General features: G+C 47.4%; 1 protein-coding gene across 8 annotated transcripts; it reads left to right on the top strand.

The window, feature by feature from the left end:
- LOC133349696 (chromobox protein homolog 1-like) lies at positions 1–19,826 on the top strand. 8 transcript variants are annotated; one of them, XM_061563359.1, is made up of 7 exons: positions 1–1,319; positions 9,692–9,801; positions 13,799–13,962; positions 15,018–15,237; positions 15,855–15,952; positions 16,732–16,792; positions 17,852–19,826. In XM_061563359.1, the coding sequence occupies exons 1-7, from the start codon at positions 1,100–1,102 to the stop codon at positions 17,942–17,944; spliced, it is 966 nt and encodes a 321-aa protein (XP_061419343.1). In that variant the 5' UTR covers positions 1–1,099; the 3' UTR covers positions 17,945–19,826. The 8 variants fall into 8 exon arrangements, with proteins under 8 accessions (XP_061419343.1, XP_061419342.1, XP_061419345.1 ...); XM_061563358.1 differs by having other exon boundaries at positions 6–1,319; positions 15,015–15,237; XM_061563361.1 differs by lacking the exon at positions 1–1,319 and adding an exon at positions 1,690–1,780 and having other exon boundaries at positions 9,692–10,404; positions 15,015–15,237.
- Positions 19,827–21,163: the final 1,337 nt, after the last annotated feature.

Here is a 21,163-nt window from a genome sequence, read left to right on the forward strand (position 1 = left end):
ACACTTAAGGCCGGCGCCATCTTTGCGTCCAACTCGCCCACCGCAGCGGGTGGTGGTTGGAGACTCGAACCGCAGCGGCTCCGACAGCTCCCGACGCGGATCGCTTCGCCCACATCACGACACACACACCGACGTGCAGCAACAACAACTACTACAACAACAACTACCCACAACAACAACAACAAGAGCCGTAACGTCGCTTGGTGCGAGCTAAGCCGGAGTTGATTCTTCTACGGCACGAACGTTGCAGGCGGCCGTGGTGGTGGTGGTGCTGGTGGTGTTAGTGGTGGTGCTGTTGTTGTTGTTGTTGCCTCGTGTTCGCCGAGTGGCGAGAGAAGAAGAAGAAGGAGGAAGGGAGGTAGGCGAACCAAGAACCCGGGCGAGTACCGTCGGCGTCTTTGCAACTTTGTTAAAGAGCCAGAAAGCAACTACAGTACAGTCCATACACCGCCACCATCACACAACACAACCACACAACTACCACCACAACACTACATCACACAACACTACATCATACAACACTACATCACACACCACCACCACCACACAACACCACCATCACACACCACCACCATCACACAACACAACCACCACACAACACCACCATCATACAACACTACATCATACAACACTACATCATACAACACTACATCACACAACACTACATCACACAACACTACATCACACACCACCACCATCACACAACACCACCACCACACAACACTACATCACACACCACTGCCATCACACAAAGATCATCACACACCACCACCACCACCAACAACCACAACCACCACCACCACAGAGCAGTCTCCGAACCAACACAAACGAGGCTGGTAGATAAAGTAGGGCAGCAGTGGAGAGAGAGCGAGAGAGAAGCTCCACAGAGTGCAACCACCACCACAACCACCACCACAACAACCACAACCACCACCACAACCACCACCACTCATCATCACCGCGGTCGATAGCGCAGAGAGCAGCCTGCACCCAGCACGCCAACAACACCACCACCACCACCGTACGGCGCGAAACAAGTCCCAACAACTCCACCACCATCACCACCATCACCACCACCATCATCTATCAGTAGTGTACGATGGTGATCTGCGCCATGGTGGGCTGCAGCAACAGGACGGGCCGTGACCGCAGCGTCTCCTTCTTCAACATCCCGGCCGTGATCCAGCACCACTGCGACAAGACGCGCCTCCTGTCGCAGCAGCGGCGCGCTCTGTGGCTCAGCCGCATCCGCAGGGACGACCTGGGGGAGGACGACGTCAAGGCGCACACACGTGTCTGCAGTGCACACTTCATACACGGTGAGTGTGTGTGTGCACCTAGCCTGGTACCAGAGGAGGTGTGTGCACCTAGCCTGGCACCACAACACGTGTGTGTAGCAGGGACGACCTGGGGGAGGACGACGTCAAGGCGCACACGCGTGTCTGTAGTGTACACTTCATACACGGTGAGTCAGTGTGTGCACCTAGCCTGGTACCAGAGGAGGTGTGTGCACCTAGCCTGGCACCACAACACGTGTGTGTAGCAGGGACGACCTGGGGGAGGACGACGTCAAGGCGCACACACGTGTCTGCAGTGCACACTTCATACACGGTGAGTGTGTGTGTGCACCTAGCCTGGTACAACAACACGTGTGTGCACCTAGCCTGGCACCACAAGAGGTGTGTGGTGGCTCTGTGGCTCAGCCGCATCCGCAGGGACGACCTGGGGGAGGACGACGTCAAGGCGCACACACGTGTCTGCAGTGCACACTTCATACACGGTGAGTGTGTGTGTGCACCTAGCCTGGCACCAGAGGAGGTGTGTGTACCTAGCCTGGCACCACAGGAGGTGTGTGGTGGCGCTGTGGCTCAGCCGCATCCGCAGGGACGACCTGGGGGAGGACGACGTCAAGGCGCACACACGTGTCTGTAGTGCACACTTCATACACGGTGAGTGTGTGTGTGCACCTAGCCTGGTACAACAACACGTGTGTGCACCTAGCCTGGCACCACAGGAGGTGTGTGGTGGCGCTGTGGCTCAGCCGCATCCGCAGGGACGACCTGGGGGAGGACGACGTCAAGGCGCACACGCGTGTCTGCAGTGCACACTTCATACACGGTGAGTGTGTGTGTGCACCTAGCCTGGCACCAGAGGAGGTGTGTGTACCTAGCCTGGCACCACAGGAGGTGTGTGGTGGCGCTGTGGCTCAGCCGCATCCGCAGGGACGACCTGGGGGAGGACGACGTCAAGGCGCACACACGTGTCTGTAGTGCACACTTCATACACGGTGAGTGTGTGTGTGCACCTAGCCTGGCACCAGAGGAGGTGTGTGTACCTAGCCTGGCACCACAGGAGGTGTGTGGTGGCGCTGTGGCTCAGCCGCATCCGCAGGGACGACCTGGGGGAGGACGACGTCAAGGCGCACACACGTGTCTGTAGTGCACACTTCATACACGGTGAGTGTGTGCACCTAGCCTGGCACCAGAGGAGGTGTGTGTACCTAGCCTGGCACCACAGGAGGTGTGTGGTGGCGCTGTGGCTCAGCCGCATCCGCAGGGACGACCTGGGGGAGGACGACGTCAAGGCGCACACACGTGTCTGTAGTGCACACTTCATACACGGTGAGTGTGTGTGTGCACCTAGCCTGGCACCAGAGGAGGTGTGTGTACCTAGCCTGGCACCACAGGAGGTGTGTGGTGGCGCTGTGGCTCAGCCGCATCCGCAGGGACGACCTGGGGGAGGACGACGTCAAGGCGCACACACGTGTCTGTAGTGCACACTTCATACACGGTGAGTGTGTGCACCTAGCCTGGCACCAGAGGAGGTGTGTGTACCTAGCCTGGCACCACAGGAGGTGTGTGGTGGCGCTGTGGCTCAGCCGCATCCGCAGGGACGACCTGGGGGAGGACGACGTCAAGGCGCACACGCGTGTCTGTAGTGCACACTTCATACACGGTGAGTGTGTGCACCTAGCCTGGCACCAGAGGAGGTGTGTGTACCTAGCCTGGCACCACAGGAGGTGTGTGGTGGCGCTGTGGCTCAGCCGCATCCGCAGGGACGACCTGGGGGAGGACGACGTGAAGGCGCACACGCGTGTCTGTAGTGCACACTTCATACACGGTGAGTGTGTGCACCTAGCCTGGTACAACAACACGTGTGTGTAGCAGGGACGACCTGGGGGAGGACGACGTCAAGGCGCACACACGTGTCTGTAGCGCACACTTCATACACGGTGAGTGTGTGCACCTAGCCTGGTACCACAACACGTGTGTGCACCTAGCCTGGTACAACAACACGTGTGTGCACCTAGCCTGGCACCACAGGAGGTGTGTGGTGGCGCTGTGGCTCAGCCGCATCCGCAGGGACGACCTGGGGGAGGACGACGTCAAGGCGCACACGCGTGTCTGTAGTGCACACTTCATACACGGTGAGTCAGTGTGTTTGTGTGCACCTAGCCTGGTACCACAACACGTGTGTGTGTGGTGTAGCAGGGACGACCTGGGGGAGGACAACGTCAAGGCGCACACACGTGTCTGCAGTGCACACTTCATACACGGTGAGTCAGTGTGTGCACCTAGCCTGGTACAACAACACGTGTGTGCACCTAGCCTGGCACCACAACACGTGTGTGTAGCAGGGACGACCTGGGGGAGGACGACGTCAAGGCGCACACACGTGTCTGTAGTGCACACTTCATACACGGTGAGTCAGTGTGTGTGTGTACCTAGCCTGGTACAACACGTGTCTGTAGTGCACACTTCATACACGGTGAGTCAGTGTGTGTGTGTACCTAGCCTGGCACCACAACACGTGTGTACCTAGCCTGGCACCACAACACGTGTGTGTGTGTGGTGTAGCAGGGACGACCAGAGGGAGGACGACGTGAAGGCGCACACGCGTGTCTGTAGTGCACACTTCATACACGGTGAGTCAGTGTGTGTGTGGTGTGTGTGTGTGTACCTAGCCTGGTACCACACGTGTGTGTAGTGCACACTTCATACACGGTGTGTGCACCTAGCCTGGTACAACACGTGTGTGTAGCGCACACTTCATACACGGTGAGTCAGTGCGTGTGCACCTAGCCTGGCACCACAGGAGCCGTGCAGTGGTGCTGCGATGAAGACGCACACCCGCGAATGCAGCGCGGTGTGATATACAGTGAGGAGACAAAGGCGGCCGGGCGTACAGTGCTTGTGACGTCGTAGGCTCACGGAGCGGATCAGTGCGAGGTGGTGTGCGTGTACTGTACGGCGTGGCCCGCTTTGTGCACCTAGCCTGGCACACGCGCCGTGGAGAATGGCGACTGCGGAGCAGGGTGGGTGATGGGTGGAGTGTGCGAGTGATTGAGCACGTGTGTGATGTGTATGTGATGTGTGTGTGGTGTGTGATGTGTGTGATGATGTGTGCGTGTGATGATGTGTGCGTGTGGTGTGTGTAGATGTGTGTGATGGTGTGTGTGATGTGTGTAGAACTGTAGATGTTGTATGTGATATGTGTGTGTGTGATGGTGTGTGTGATGTGGTGTGTGATGTGTGTGATGATGTGTGTGTAGATGTTGTGTGATGTGTGTAGATGTGTGTGAAGTTGCGATGGTGTGTGATGTGTGTAGAACTGTAGATGTTGTATGTGATATGTGTGTGTGTGATGGTGTGTGTGATGTGGTGTGTGATGTGTGTGATGATGTGTGTGTAGATGTTGTGTGATGTGTGTAGATGTGTGTGAAGTTGCGATGGTGTGTGTGATGTGTGTAGAACTGTAGATGTTGTATGTGATATGTGTGTGTGATGGTGTGTGTGATGTGGTGTGTGATGATGTGTGTGTAGATGTTGTGATGTGTGATGGTATGTGTGTAGATGTGTGTGAAGTTGTGATGGTGTGTGTGATGTTGTGTGATATGTGTGTGATGTGTATGTGACGTGTGTGTGCGTAGATGTGTGGTGTGTGTGATTGTGTGTGTGTAGATGTTGTGTGTGATGTGTGTAGATGTGTGTGTGTGATGTGTGGTGATGTGTGATGTGTGTGTGATGTGTGTGTAGATGTGTGATGTGTGTGTGATGTGTGTAGATGTGTGATGTGTGTGTGATGTGTGTGTATTTTGTGTGATGTGTGCGTGTGTGTGTATTTTGTGTGATGTGTGTGTGATGTGTGTGTGATGGTGTGTGATGTGTATGTGTTAGTGTGTGTGATGTATGTGTGTGTTAGTGTGTGTGATGTGTGCGTGTTAGTGTGTGTGATGTGGTGTGTGATGTTGTGTGATGTGTGTGTGACGTGTGTGCGTAGATGTGTGTGTATGTTGTGTGATGTGTGTGATGTGTGTGTTAGTGTGTGTGATGTGGTGTGTGAAGTTGTGTGATGTGTGTGTGACGTGTGTGCGTAGATATGTGTGTATGTTGTGTGATGTGTGTGATATGTGTGTTAGTGTGTGTGATGTGGTGTGTGAAGTTGTGTGATGTGTGTGTGACGTGTGTGCGTAGATATGTGTGTATGTTGTGTGATGTGTGTGATGTGTGTGTTAGTGTGTGTGATGTGGTGTGTGAAGTTGTGTGATGTGTGTGTGACGTGTGTGCGTAGATGTGTGTGTATGTTGTGTGATGTGTGTGATGTGTGTGTTAGTGTGTGTGATGTGGTGTGTGAAGTTGTGTGATGTGTGTGTGACGTGTGTGCGTAGATGTGTGTGTATGTTGTGTGATGTGTGTGATGTGTGTGTTAGTGTGTGTGATGTGGTGTGTGAAGTTGTGTGATGTGTGTGTGACGTGTGTGCGTAGATATGTGTGTATGTTGTGTGATGTGTGTGATGTGTGTGTTAGTGTGTGTGATGTGTGTGTGACGTGTGTGCGTAGATATGTGTGTATGTTGTGTGATGTGTGTGATGTGTGTGTTAGTGTGTGTGATGTGGTGTGTGAAGTTGTGTGATGTGTGTGTGACGTGTGTGCGTAGATGTGTGTGTATGTTGTGTGATGTGTGTGATGTGTGTGTTAGTGTGTGTGATGTGGTGTGTGAAGTTGTGTGATGTGTGTGTGACGTGTGTGCGTAGATGTGTGTGTATGTTGTGTGATGTGTGTGATGTGTGTGTTAGTGTGTGTGATGTGGTGTGTGAAGTTGTGTGATGTGTGTGTGACGTGTGTGCGTAGATGTGTGTGTATGTTGTGTGATGTGTGTGATGTGTGTGTTAGTGTGTGTGATGTGGTGTGTGAAGTTGTGTGATGTGTGTGTGACGTGTGTGCGTAGATGTGTGTGTATGTTGTGTGATGTGTGTGATGTGTGTGTTAGTGTGTGTGATGTGGTGTGTGAAGTTGTGTGATGTGTGTGTGACGTGTGTGCGTAGATGTGTGTGTATGTTGTGTGATGTGTGTGATGTGTGTGTTAGTGTGTGTGATGTGGTGTGTGAAGTTGTGTGATGTGTGTGTGACGTGTGTGCGTAGATATGTGTGTATGTTGTGTGATGTGTGTGATGTGTGTGTTAGTGTGTGTGATGTGGTGTGTGAAGTTGTGTGATGTGTGTGTGACGTGTGTGCGTAGATGTGTGTGTATGTTGTGTGATGTGTGTGATGTGTGTGTTAGTGTGTGTGATGTGGTGTGTGAAGTTGTGTGATGTGTGTGTGACGTGTGTGCGTAGATGTGTGTGTATGTTGTGTGATGTGTGTGATGTGTGTGTTAGTGTGTGTGATGTGTTAGTGTGTGTGATGTGTGCGTGTGATGTGTGTGTTAGTGTGTGTGATGTGGTGTGTGAAGTTGTGTGATGTGTGTGTGACGTGTGTGCGTAGATGTGTGTGTATGTTGTGTGATGTGTGTGATGTGTGTGTTAGTGTGTGTGATGTGGTGTGTGAAGTTGTGTGATGTGTGTGTGACGTGTGTGCGTAGATGTGTGTGTATGTTGTGTGATGTGTGTGATGTGTGTGTTAGTGTGTGTGATGTGGTGTGTGAAGTTGTGTGATGTGTGTGTGACGTGTGTGCGTAGATATGTGTGTATGTTGTGTGATGTGTGTGATGTGTGTGTTAGTGTGTGTGATGTGGTGTGTGAAGTTGTGTGATGTGTGTGTGACGTGTGTGCGTAGATGTGTGTGTATGTTGTGTGATGTGTGTGATGTGTGTGTTAGTGTGTGTGATGTGGTGTGTGAAGTTGTGTGATGTGTGTGTGACGTGTGTGCGTAGATGTGTGTGTATGTTGTGTGATGTGTGTGATGTGTGTGTTAGTGTGTGTGATGTGGTGTGTGAAGTTGTGTGACGTGTGTGTGACGTGTGTGCGTAGATATGTGTGTATGTTGTGTGATGTGGTGTGTGATGTGGTGTGTGATGTGGTGTGTGATGTGGTGTGTGATGTGGTGTGTGATGTGGTGTGTGATGTGGTGTGTAAGTTGTGTGTGTGGCCCGCCGTAGGCCGCAACTTCAGCGCGGTCTTTGTGTGCCGGGCTGTGCCGGGTGGCGTCGCGGTCAGCGCGCTGCGAACCCGACTTCCCGCTCACGGCCAACACCAGTGACGGTCATGGCCCTCCCCTAGGTCCACTCAGCATCTAATCGAGTACCGGGGAGACAAAGGCGGCCGTGCGTGGTTGTTGTCCACCCACCCCCTCGTGTGCCACAGTGCGCAGCCTTCATAAGGTGGCTTCTACTCTCTAACAACAGCACATGCCCCCCACAGTCTGCGAAGGCTGTGTGTGTGTGTATAATAGGCGATGTTTGATGGACGTGAGAGTTTAAATTGATTCTTAAATTCTAGATTTGAAGCTTTCGTGACTGCAAGGATTCATATTCTTAGGTTTTTTTCGGTAAAGTCACGTAGGTAAAACATCAAAATTAATAAAAATAAAATAAAGATCTTAATTTTATTTTATTTTTAACTACGTGACTTTACCGAAAAAACCTAAGAATTTGATTCTTAAAGTCGCGTGAGGAGCTCGGGAAGATCTCTGGACACGGTCCCATCGGCGAGATCATTGCTACACTGTATAGGGATGGATCGATCCACGACGAAACCACCGTACTCGATCCACGGATCGAATCGTGTGTTTTTATATATATATTTTAAAATATGCCCATTTAACATTCACGCTTATCGTGTGGCTCGCGTTGAGAGGTTGACGATACGATCGCGGAGGAACGAACGCGTTGAGATTAAAAAAAACTACAAGAAACGTGTTTATATTTAAGGAATCGATTCGTGTTCGGAATCGATTCCGTGGAATCGATACCGTGGAATCGCGCGTAGGCGGCCAATCGCCCTCTGTACAGTCCGCACGAATATCGGAGGCCTCGCGCGGGTAAGTTCCGCGTGTCTTCGTTAAAACTATAAACAAAGTCGCACTTTGTTATAGTTTACGTCGAGATGTCAACGACCTAAGTTTAAGCTGCACGCGCGTGATAAACTCGGCGTGTGTCTCGTGTGTGTGCTGTACGGAACTGGGCATTGCACAAACGAACCCGGGAGTTGTGTTGCAAGGCAAATTGGGCGATGCTGTCGAGCGAAACAAACCAAAAAAACTAAACAAATCAGTCACGTAGCGTGTCATTAATGCAATTTACTATTAGTGTGTGTGGTAGGGGGGTGAGGTGAGGATTGGTGGCGCAGCGGTTAGCGCACTGCGCCATTACGAACCCCTGGTGTGAGATCCGTGCACAAGGCACGGGGAGAGAAGACGAAACGTCGTGGGTTTGTCCACGGCTAGTGTGGTGAAGTATGGTCAAAACAACGAGATAGACCTCAAGGCGTAGGGAGGAGGTATTCGTGTGTCAATGTCATCGCTTAAGAGCTGTACGTTGCCATGGTTGTGGTAGGAAGGCGCTGAAGCTGTGGCACTTTTAAATCGTCTGGATTGAAAACGATGACTTTGAAGCTTTCGTGAGTGCAGCAATGCATACTCTTTGGCTCTTTCGGTGAAGTCACGTAGGTAGAAAAATAATACAAATACAGCAGTGCGCTTGCTGTATTTTGCTGTGCAATCCGCCGGCTGCATTCTTTTCACCTGAAGCCGATTGCTTGTGTTGCGATCGAAACGTCGTGATTTTTTACTATTTTATTGTTTTTCCATCTACGTGACTTTACCGAAAGACGCAAAGAGTATTGAAAACTATGTTTGTTTAGGACTGCTTTTTGGGTTGTCCTTCCCTCCACGCCACACATCCGATTAGCCACGGTTGGCTGTGTACGGTGCGAAAGAAGTTCAACACACCGTACATAAAGTAGTGGGTAGAGCGAGGAAAGTTGGTGGGGTAGCAGTTGCAAGGAGTCTGAGGTGGCTGAGGGAAATTGAGGCACGAGGAGGCACTGGGAGAGTTAAAGTATTTTTATTTTCATTATCACCATCATCAGTTTAACACGCAGGCTTTCGGGAGCATCATCTGGCTGTCCGCCTGATGATGCTAGTTGTAATTGCTGGCGAAACGTCGTACTCCGATTATAAATCTTGTGGCTTTCCTCTCCAGCACACCGGTGTGCTGTACTAGTAACGAATTGACATGTTCTGTTGACTTGACAAACCTTACTAATTGGTTGTGTCTCCGGTGGTGGCAGGTTTAACGACACATTTATAAGTACACGCTCTAACCCCAAAAAAAACCTATATTATGGACCATCATCATTTCGAGTTGCAAATGGATGCTGGGAGAGCATCCCAGAACGATTCCGCACGCGCGATGTCTCACGATGTTGCTTGTTGTTGTTGTTGTTGTCTTCTTGTTTTGTTCCTCGTTGCAGGCAAGCCGTCGACTCTGTTCGACTTCACGCATCCGGACTGGGCTCCTTCCGTGGCGCTGGGCCACGACACTGAGCCGCAGAGTCAATCGCAGCGTGCCGTCTCCCAAACAGTGAGACTACAGTGAGGGAAAAAAGTATTTGATCCCCTGCTGATTTTGTGCGTTTGCCCACTGACAAAGAAATGATCAGTCTATAATTTTAATGGTAGGTTTACTTTAACAGTGAGAGACAGAATAACAACAACAAAAAATCCAGAAAAACGCATGTCAAAAATGTTATAAATTGATTTGCATTTTAATGAGGGAAATAAGTATTTGACCCCCTCTCAATCAGAAAGATTTCTAGCTCCCAGGTGTCTTTTATACAGGTAACTAGCTGAGATTAGGAGCACACTCTTAAAGGGAGTGCTCCTAATTTCAGCTTGTTATCTGTATAAAAGACACCTGTTCACAGAAGCAATCAATCAATCAGATTCCAAACTCTCCACCATGGCCAAGACTAAAGAGCTCTCCAAGGATGTCAGGGACAAGATTGTAGACCTACACAAGGATGGAATGGGCTACAAAACCATCGCCAAGCAGCTTGGTGAGAAGGTGACAACAGTTGGTGCGATTATTCGCAAATGGAAGAAACACAAAAGAACTGCCAATCTCCCTCGGCCTGGGGCTCCATGCAAGATCTCACCTCGTGGAGTTGAAATGATCATAACAACGGTGAGGAATCAGCCCAGAACTACACGGGAGGATCTTGTCAATGATTTCAAGGCAGCTGGGACCATAGTCACCAAGAAAACAGTTGGTAACACACTACGCCCTGAAGGACTGAAATCCTGCAGCGCCTGTAAGGTCCCCCTGCTCAAGAAAGCACATAAACAGTGAGGGAAAAAGTATTTGATCCCCTGCTAATTTTGTATGTTTGCCCACTGACAAAGAAATTATCAGTCTATAATATTAATGGTAGGTTTATTTGAACAGTGAGAGACAGAATAACAACAACAAAATCCAGAAAAACGCATGTCAAAAATGTTATAAATTGATTTGCATTTTAATGAGAGAAATAAGTATTTGACCCCCTCTCAATCAGAAAGATTTCTGGCTCCCAGGTGTTTTTTTTTACAGGTAATGAGCTGATTAGGAGCACACTCTTAAAGCGAGTGCTCCTAATCTCAGCTTGTTACCTGTATAAAAGACACCTGTTCACAGAAGCAATCAATCAATCAGATTCCAAACTCTCCACCATGGCCAAGACCAAAGAGCTCTCCAGGGATGTCAGGGACAAGATTGTAGACCTACACAAGGCTGGAATGGGCTACAAGACCATCGCCAAGCAGCTTGGTCAGAAGGTCGCAAATAGAAGAAACACAAAAGAACTGCCAATCTCTCTCGGCCTGGATCTCACCTCGTGGAGTTGGAATGATCATGAGAACGGTGAGGAATCATCCCAGAACTACACGGGAGGATATTGTCAATGATCTCAAGGCAGCTGGGACCATAGTCACTAAGAAAACAGTTGGTAAGACACTACGCCGTGAAGGACTGAAATCCTGCAGCGCCCGCAAGGTCCCCCTGCTGAAGAAAGCACATATACATGCCCGTCTGAAGTTTGCCAATGAACATCTTAATGATTCAGAGGACAACTGGGTGAAAGTGTTGTGGTCAGATGAGACTAAAATTGAGCTCTTTGGCATCAACTCAACTCGCCGTGTTTGGAGGAGGAGGAATGCTGCCTATGACCCCAAGAACACCATCCCCTCCGTCAAACATGGAGGTGGAAACATTATGCTTTGGGGGTGTTTTTCTGCTAAGGGGACAGGACAACTTCACCGCATCAAAGGGACGATGGACGGGGCCATGTACCGTCAAATCTTGGGTGAGAACCTCCTTCCCTCAGCCAGGCAATTGAAAATGGGTCGTGGATGGGTATTCCAGCATGACAATGACCCAAAACACACGGCCAAGGCAATAAAGGAGTGGCTCAAGAAGAAGCACATTAAGGTCCTGGAGTGGCCTTGCCAGTCTCCAGACCTTAATCCCATAGAAAATCTGTGGAGGGAGCTGAAGGTTCGAGTTGCCAAACGTCAGCCTCGAAACCTTAATGACTTGGAGAAGATCTGCAAAGAGGAGTGGGACAAAATCCCTCCTGAGATGTGTGCAAACCTGGTGGCCAACTACAAGAAACGTCTGACCTCTGTGATTCCAACAAGGGTTTTGCCACCAAGTACTAAGTCATGTTTTGCAGAGGGGTCAAATACTTATTTCCCTCATTAAATTGCAAATCAATTTATAACATTTTTCACATGCATTTTTCTGGATTTTGTTGTTATTCTGTCTCACTGTTCATATAAACCTACCATTAATATTATAGACTGATAATTTCTTTGTCAGTGGGCAAATGTACAAAATCAGCAGGGGATCAAATACTTTTTTCCCTCCCTGTACTTGTTTAGTTATTTTTCAAAGCTTTAAAGTTTCTGGCCACGAGATGGCAATAGAGCAAATGTTATCCTTGAATCCATCTGCGTGGAGTTTTGAATTTTACCCACTCGTATGCTTGGGTTTTTTTCCTTTCCCCCGGGTATGCCATCTCCCAAACAGTGAGGCTACTTGTTTTATTTTTGAAGCTCTGAAGTTGCTGGCCGCGAGATGGCAATACAGCAAATGTTATTATTCAATCCATCTGCGTGGAGCTTTGAGTTTTACTCACTCATATGCTTGGGTTTTTAATTGTTTTCTTCCTTCCCCCGGGTACGCCGTCACCCGAGCAGTGAGACTACTTTCATTTTTTCAAAGCTCTAAAGTTGCTGGTCAGGAGATGGCAATAGAGCAGATGTTATTCTTAAATACATCTGCGTGGGGTTTTGGGTGTTAGCCACTCATATGTGTGGATGCTCTGGTTTCAACACTCCTTGGCTAAATGTCGCTAAGTGGCAGGACCCACCTTAACAGTCTTGAGAGTCAGGTGAGGCTTTTTTGGACAGTGGGCTTTATTTATCCTTCTGTCCCTGACCAAATCACTTGGAATACACGTGGTCTTGTCAGATCTCCGATCCTGAGCAGGATTGAGCCTGGATAGTGCTTGGATGGGCGACCACAATGCACACAAACAGGTCATAGGAAAGTAGAGGGCAGTACAGAACTAAACGATTTACTCTTAAAATTCCATTGTTTTGTACCCCTATGCTATATCAAACTATAAACTATTTTTTTCAGAAGCAACCTGACCAGAAATGATAGCTCAACGAAGTGACTTATATGGACATTTAGAGCAGCTAAATACTTTGAACTCATCTTCTTGGTTCTTTCGGTAAAGTCACGTAGAATGGAAATAATAAAATAATAAAAATAAAACACAATACGTGACTTTACCAAAAGAACCAAGAAGATGAATCCCTGCAGTCACGAAAGCTTTAAATCAAAACTTTTAACTCATGTTGATTCTAAATGTGGAGGGAAAAACCAGACAACCTGGAGAAAAATCCACGCAACCACTGGGAGAAAGAGAGAAACATACAAACTCCAAATATGCAGGCATCAGGGTTGGCATTGAACCCACGACCTCCTGCATACCAGCCGAGGGAGATAACATCTCGCCATACATGTGTGCTCCCTACCTTAGTTCGGACAGTGGTGGTCAGATATCCCTCGTAGCCTGCAAGGTGTGGGGAGGTCCTCATCCAGCAGTGGAGAGACAAAACGGCTCTGTACACATACACATACTTTATAAGGAGAAACACGTGTTGGAGAGCATTACAGAATCCCTTTCATCTTCTTGGTTCTTTCGGTAAAGTCACGTAGAATGGAAATAATAAAATAATAAAAATAAAACATAATAAAATAAGTCTCATGACGTTTCGGCCACAACGGTGTCTTCTCGACAGACCTGTTCTCCACCTGAGGACGGCTGCTTGCGTTGTGGCCGAAACGTCGTGAGAATTATTTTATTAGGTTTTATTTTTATTATTTTATTATTTCCATTCTACGTGACTTTACCGAAAGAACCAAGAAGATGAATCCCTGCAGTCACGAAAGCTTTAAATCGAAATAGAATCCCTTTCATTTGCATGATTTTCCCCCTCCTTGTTCTCTGCTGCTGTGTCCCGGTGAGAAGATGGGGAAGAGCAAGCAGAACGTGAAGTTCTACGGGGAGGGAGCCGCGGGAGGTGGAGGGGGCGCAGGGGGTCTGGTGGAGGAGTACGTGGTGGAGAAGGTGCTTGACCGGCGAGTGGTCAAGGGCAAAGTTGAATACCTGCTCAAGTGGAAGGGCTTCTCACAGTAAGCATACCATCGTAGTTTTTTATTGTGTGACTAGGTTGTGTTGTAGTGGGCATAATAACAGCGTCGTCATCATTTAATATTGATACCTCCCCTCCCACGAACTTCTTTCGCACCGTATGTAGCCATCCGTGCTAATCGGAGGTGTGAGAGTGACCGAGCACTTACAGGTCACTCATGCAAATGAGACTATCTTTGTCCCTTGAGTCTCTGACCTAGTTTATATGACTAAACTTCAACAAACTTGAACCTGCACTGCTCATACCCTGGGTTTGAATTTGTGGAGCACATTCATTTACGAAATTCAGTCGAATGCTGTATTTTTTAAATTTCGTTTTCAAATGGAAATTGAATAATGTTAGATTTTGAGCAATGTGGTCTGTTGTAGTCACCTGACTACCATGGTGGAGGGTGGGAAGGGAAGAGGGCATGATATCAGGAGAGGAATGCTATGATAGCAGCAACATCAACAACACCACCTACCCTGAGCATATAGTGATGGAGACTAAGAGTTGGAGTGAGACAGACATAGTGAGTGACACAGAGGTGGGAGAGGGTGAAAGAAGGAGACTAGAAAATTATAGGATGGCAGAGGGAGTAACAGGGCATGGAAACAACATGAGACAGTGGGACAAGGGGAAATAACGAAACAGAGGGAGATGGAGACGGGGAGAGAGACGGACAAGGATGGAATGCGATGGAAGAGACAAACGGGGAGACGCAGGAAGACATAGTGAAATGAAGAGATATTGAGAGATAGAGACAAAGGGAGATGTAGAGATAGACATTTTATAAGTCATCCTGGCGTTTTTCTCTGACGTTGCGTAGTGCACTCCTCATCGCTGGAGTTCCAAATGGAAATGGCACCGTCTCATGAAAACATGCCACCCATATCACAATTGGAATATTATGGCGCGGGTGGTAATTTTTTTCCCAACATAATAGGGAGTAAAGGATCGATTTGAATAACTGAATGAATGAACGAATGGATCGTTAAGTCCGCTTTAGGACTGAGCTGTATTAAGTGTAATGTGTGCCTTGCTAAATGCAAGCAGTGGCGATAATACGTGGGAACCCGAGGACCACCTGGACTGCCCGGAGCTCATCAACCACTACCTGGATTCGCTGAAGCTCAAGCCGAGAGATGGTGGTGGCTTTGGAGGAGGAGGAGTAGCAGGAGGCAGCGAGGAGCGGGTGGAGGCGTACAAACGCAAGCCGGCGGTGGCCTTCAACGGCTCGGAGGACGGACGAGCCAAGAAGAAGAAGGATGACAAGGTGAGGGCCGGTGATGATCATGTTCGTATGTTGAACTTGTTTCGCATCGTATGTATAGCCAACCTTGCCAATCGGAGGTGCGGGATTAGCCATAAATACTACGCTCCGTCTATTTCTCAGTGGGCGTTAAATATCCCGTGATGTCGTTCAGAAAAGAGTACGCCACGCATGCAAGGCATCACAGTAAAAATTTGCCAGATTAAAAAAAAATAACAGATTCCTTGTCATCACATAATTATTAGCACGTTTGGTGTTCGCGTTCTTATATGCTCAGGGCTGTCACGAAGGTGTTTCACAGCCATAGTCTGCAGTAGTTTCGCAGTAGGGGAGGACTATTACTCCGTGTTCTCCCAACTTGTTAGGGTAAAGCCACAGAGTACGTACGATTATCATGGTTGGCTATGTACGGCGCGAAAGAAGTCCTACATAATACATCGCAACATGGCCACCTACTGGCAGACTATCCTCGTCTGTGAAGATAGCGCCTTCGTGATCGCCTTGCGCCTTGAGAATGTCACGAATACGAAACGTGCAAAAATATTATCACGATCATAATAATTGCGAGTCTCGTTCCTTTTTCTTGTCTTCGCACGCACGTGGCTGCGTGTGTTTCTAAGGCGGATGAGAGGATCCGAGGCTTTGCGGGAGGACTGGAGGCAGAGCGGATAGTGGGAGCCACGGACTGCAGCGGAGAACTCATGTTTCTGATGAAGTGGTGAGAGAGACGACTTTGTAATCTTTGGTTCTTTCGGTAAAGTCACGTAGATAGAAAAATAGCTAATAGATCACGACGTTTCGATGGCAACACAAGCCATCGTCTTCAGGTGAAACAATACAGCAGGCGGACTGCTGAGGCAGGAGGAAATGTAGCGAGAGAGCTACTGAAACCAGAGGTTATATATGTTTGTGGTGGGTACAACCCAAGGGTAAGTGGGCGGGGCTAGGGATGGAATTTGTAAGTAAATGTAAGGCTAGCAAACGTAAGGCTAGTAAACGTCAGCTAATGAAATGTACAGAGGGAACAAGGTGATAGAGAGAAAAAAGATATCAAACTTAGCAAACTTAGAAATGTAATGCAACTCAGAGAGTCGGCCAACACAACAGTTAACACTACACCTGGTTGTTCAACGTCCTTCCAAAGATTGCTCAATTTTGCATCCATCTTCTCGGTTGAAGTAATGTCTGAGTTGTGTGGAAATCCTCCCTGTAGATGTGGTTCAATCTTGATTTGAAGCTTTCGTGACTGCAGGAATTAATACTCTTTGGTACCGAAAGAACCAAAGATGGAATGCGCATTATACATTTGAATTATTAGGTTTAAAATCATCTTAAATTGGCATCTGTCATCTGTGACTATTCCCTGCATACATAGGGAAAGCACGTAATTATTGTTTAAACAGCGGCATGGAAGTATCAAACAAGTAAATCAAAATCTAGCAAAAAAGTTTTAGTGGCATTTCTTTACACTTGTTGCTTTTTTGTTCCTGTTTACAGGAAGGGTTTGGAAGAGACTGATTTGGTGCCGGCAAAAGAAGCTAACGTGAAATGTCCTCAGGTGAGAATACACGTGCGGACGGATGAGTGTGTACAGAATACACGTGCGGACAGACGCATGTGTACAGAATACACTTGCTGACGGACGCCTGTATCCAGGCATGTGGCGTTGTCCTTTCCATGGGCAGTCACTCGTGGTATTTGTAAATTTGCATAGCAGGGGCCAGGCTTCGTCGAGGGGGAACAGTGTAATGTCTATTTGAGCACACGTTTATTTATTCATCATGAGCCACGATCAGTGTTCCTGAATGAAAGCTTATTTTTTATATTATTATTCGTAGTACAATATGAAGCCTTTACCAGTCCATCTGGGTGCCGCAGTGGAGAGATGTTAACTACCTCGCCTGGTATACAGGAGGTCGTCACTTCGATCCCGACCCAGACGCTTGTCAATCTCCACCCAGAGTATTTGGCTGGTATTAATTTCCACGTGGTAAACCACTTAATTTGGGCTACCATTTGTGACCAGTTTGCGTCTGAATTTAAACTATATAGCTCAGTGGGCCTTACCTGGTAAAAAAAAAAAATTTAGTTCATAGTTTTTATCTGGAGGAAACTGGTATTACTGTAGAGCCCTCACAAAGTGGTAATTGTTGTATTGACTGATGAATGGAGACTGATGATGATGGCTTGAGTTGATCTGAAATTAGATTGACTCCAAAACCTGATTGTGAAATGGGTTAGGGTTGCACGGATTGGTCCCCTCGCTTCCCTATTTGGCTGAATACCGGATATATATATTTTGCATTTGTATTTGGCTCAGAAACAGTAAAAAGAATATGGAAGCTGAATTTTAAATTAAATCATAAACAACATTAACCACGAACACATGGCGAGGGAGAGCGATGGAGTGCAGCAAAGTTAGAAAAGACATACAGAGAGACACCCAGGTTACTTTTCGGCTTCAAATTCAGGTTCTCAGTAAACCAGAATAACAGAGGGCAAATTATTGCACCCCTATAAACCGACACTTAACCACAGAATCACCCAGTCTAAACATTTCAAGATATATGACAAAACCCCAAGCAACAGACTAATCATCGCTGATTTTTTTCTTCAGGTGGTGATCAAGTTTTACGAAGAGCGTGTTACATGGCACATGTACCCCGTGGATGAGGAGGACAAGGAAGAGTCGGCTGATGCCGCCGTTTGACGAGAAAAAGCGAAGGGTTTTGGGGAGGTGCGGGACATTGACGCCTGACCGTTTTGGATTTCTCCTTCTTCGGAGATATGCCACGTTACGTTGGGACGAGATCACGAAAGCTTACTCCGGGGTCAGCCATGATGAGTGGGGTGCTGCGGTGGCGAGATGTTAACTACCTTGCCTGGTATGCAGGAGGTCGTGGGTTCGATCCCGACGCCTGCTGCATATTAGGAGTTTGCATGTTCTCCCCATGGTTCTTTGGCTCTTCCGTTTTTTTCCTCCACATTTGGAAACAACATGCATTGTAGAGTATTTGGCTGATATAAATTTCCACTTCGTTGAGCGATCATTTGTAGCCAGGTCACTTCTGAAAAGAGCTATATTGCTCAGTGGGCCTGACTTGGTAAAATATAAAATACTATACGAATGTCAGATTGTTGTGGTAGCTCTGGGCTTCCGCATTTTGGGGCTTTAAAAGAACGGAATGGTCGCCAACCCAGCGTTAATTTACAGATAGTTTTAACTGAATTTAAGTTTTTACTGTAAGTTCCAAAACAAAGTTAGTGATTTTTTTTAAGAAAAAGAAAGTGTTATTTTTTACTGCTTTCCAATCCAGCGTGAAACGTTTATAAGATGCTGGTCTCAAAAGATGCGTTGGATGACATAAGCGATGTCATGGTGTTCCGTGGTTTGCTGACCCCGTTAGTTACTTAATGATTCACTGCGCCCCTCCCCTTTGCCCCCGCTCAGCGATGTGATAAATGATCAGAATTTGTCGTCGTGATTCAATTTAAGAAGGTATTTATTTTCTCGTTTTTACCACCAGTATTTCTTATTTTTTCTATCTTTATTCATTTGGCTCCACTGTTGTAAATGTAGCAACTTGCAATGCCCATAAATTGTGTAGCATTGACTCTTCGCATGGACAATGAGTTGTGCACATCAAAGGAAAAACATTCAATTGGCAAATCGGTGTTGTCACTCACGGAGCTTTGAGACTGTATAAATGAGACAGAAGAAGGAAGCTCATGCAGCACACGTGTCTTCTGTGGTGTTTTGCAATCAGCCTTTGTCCTAAGGTAGTTTTTAATTATCCATTATAGCCCTCTGATCAGTGTACCCTGGTTTTTTTCTGGTACAAGTCCCTGGATGCATCACAACATTTAAATAAAATTTTCATTCATGTTGGATGATTTACATGACAGTGATCCCATATTACAGACGGATGAACAAATGGATATAACTAATAGATTCATGCTTTCAAACAATTTTGGACGATTTTTTCCATGAGTCGGAAAGCGTAAATACGAATAAGTAAAAAAAAAACGTTTACGAAACGGTAAAAAACAAGACCAAAGGGAACTGCTTCTTGAATCGAATTGTGACTGAATAATTTGAACTCATTGAACTTTGCAAGGTGTGGGGGGGGAGGAATGTTCAATTGTTCCATGCCTGTTAGCGTGTTTTTTGTTAAGTTAATTTGTTACGTTAAATCTTGACTTAAAGCTTTCGTGGCTGCAGGAAGTAATATTCTTTGGGTCTTTCGGTAAAGTCGCGTAGATAGGTTCAGATTAATGCAAATAAAATAAACAAAACTACGACGTTTTGATCGCAACACAAGCGGTCGTCATCAGACAGGGAGAAAGACGCAAAGAATTTGTTACGTTTGTTAGGTATTCGTAATTTAGAAACGCAGAGGCTGAGAATTAGCTAATTCACTTTGTTATTTGATGCGACTGTTTTTTTATCATTCCAGAATATGCCCCCTTTGACCACAGTGCGTTTTTGTCTGCTTTTAATTTGCTCGGCAGTTAATCCCTGGAGAGTTTGTATAGATATGTAACGATTCGTAGAATAAAACACGTTTAAAGGTCGATACGTGTGTAAAATCGGAGGCGTTCGAATCGATTTTCTATCCGGTGCATATGTTATAATGTTTGTTTTATTTCATTTAAGATGTAGGCATGAGACAAGCAACGAGATGGTGCACATGACACAATACAAGTGTAACACACACAATCGGCCAGAGAGGGATGAGACTGATGATAATACTGGTTACACCAGCCCACAGGGGATTATTCTGTCCGTCCGTCGTGTATCCAAAAATGGGAGGGGTGGGGCTGGGTGGAGAGGGGCTGGGTGGAAGGGGCTGGGTGGGGAGGGTGGGGGGTGGGGCTGGGTGGGGAGGGGCTGGTCACCCCGTGATGCCCTTATAATACTCAACGTTTAACCTACTCACGTCGGCTTGTGCCCGCCCTCACAGTCGGGCATATTTGTGGAATACACTACGCCGTCGTTGACCCTGGCCATTGACCGAGCAACCCAACGTTCCTACCAGCTCCCTCCGCAGGGATGTGTTATACACGATACAGAGTGGAGTGGTGGCGCAGTGGTTAACGCACTGCGCTGTGGATGTTGGCCCCTTCCAGTCAATTCCGATCCATGGCGAGTGATGGTTCTCTCCACCAATCCACACCATGTTGGCCATGGACAGGGGTTGGGCAAACAATAATAACAAGAGCCACTAATTTTAGATTTGAAGTTGTCGTGACTACAAGGATCCGTACTCTTTGGTTTTTTCGGTAAAGTCACTTAGGTAAAAAATGTAAATAAATTAAATTAAATCACGCCGTTTCAGAAGCAACACAAGCAACCGTCATCAGGTGTTGACTGTTCCAGAAAATATCAGATGATGATTGCTTGTGTTGCAGTCGAAACGTGAGAATTTTTATTGTTTTATATTTATATTATTTAATTATTTCCCTTCTACGTGACTTTACCGAAAGAACCAAGAATATGAATCCCTGCAGTCACGAAAGCTTTAAATCAAAATTTCATAAAACTAATTTCATTATCAAAATATCTCAAAGTTCTGAACATATACGTGCGGGTAGGACCTCATCCAGCGGTGAATAGACCTGCCACGTGGATCGATATTCATCCACTTGGGGGGGGGGGGGGGCCTTCACTCAGCAGTGTACAGACGTAAGCATGTGGGTGAGGGGGGGGGGCATTCACATTCATCCATTCACATTCATCCATTCACATTCATCCAGACAAGGTGTGTAGTGCAGAACCTTTCATCCAGCAGTGGATTTGCATATGAAATGCAAACCTATACATACTCGAGAGCGTTATGGCGAGGGACGCAGTACGTAAAACTGGATTGGGTATCAATAGGTTGAGTAGGTTTTTGCTCAGGCCTCGGCAACCTGCGCCTATAGAAAC

Source organism: Lethenteron reissneri, chromosome 31 (genome assembly GCF_015708825.2).
Source record: "Lethenteron reissneri isolate LAM-NWPU_2019-01 chromosome 31, ASM1570882v1, whole genome shotgun sequence".
NCBI lineage: Eukaryota > Metazoa > Chordata > Hyperoartia > Petromyzontiformes > Petromyzontidae > Lethenteron > Lethenteron reissneri.

Bases quoted from the DNA above. Each gene is read 5' to 3' on its own strand.
- LOC133349696 (XM_061563358.1), top strand. From the start codon at position 1,100: ATGGTGATCTGCGCCATGGTGGGCTGCAGCAACAGGACGGGCCGTGAC. The intron at 13,963-15,014 runs GTAAGCATACCA...GCTAAATGCAAG, and splicing joins AAGTGGAAGGGCTTCTCACA to CAGTGGCGATAATACGTGGG. The intron at 15,238-15,854 runs GTGAGGGCCGGT...TGTGTTTCTAAG, and splicing joins AGAAGAAGAAGGATGACAAG to GCGGATGAGAGGATCCGAGG.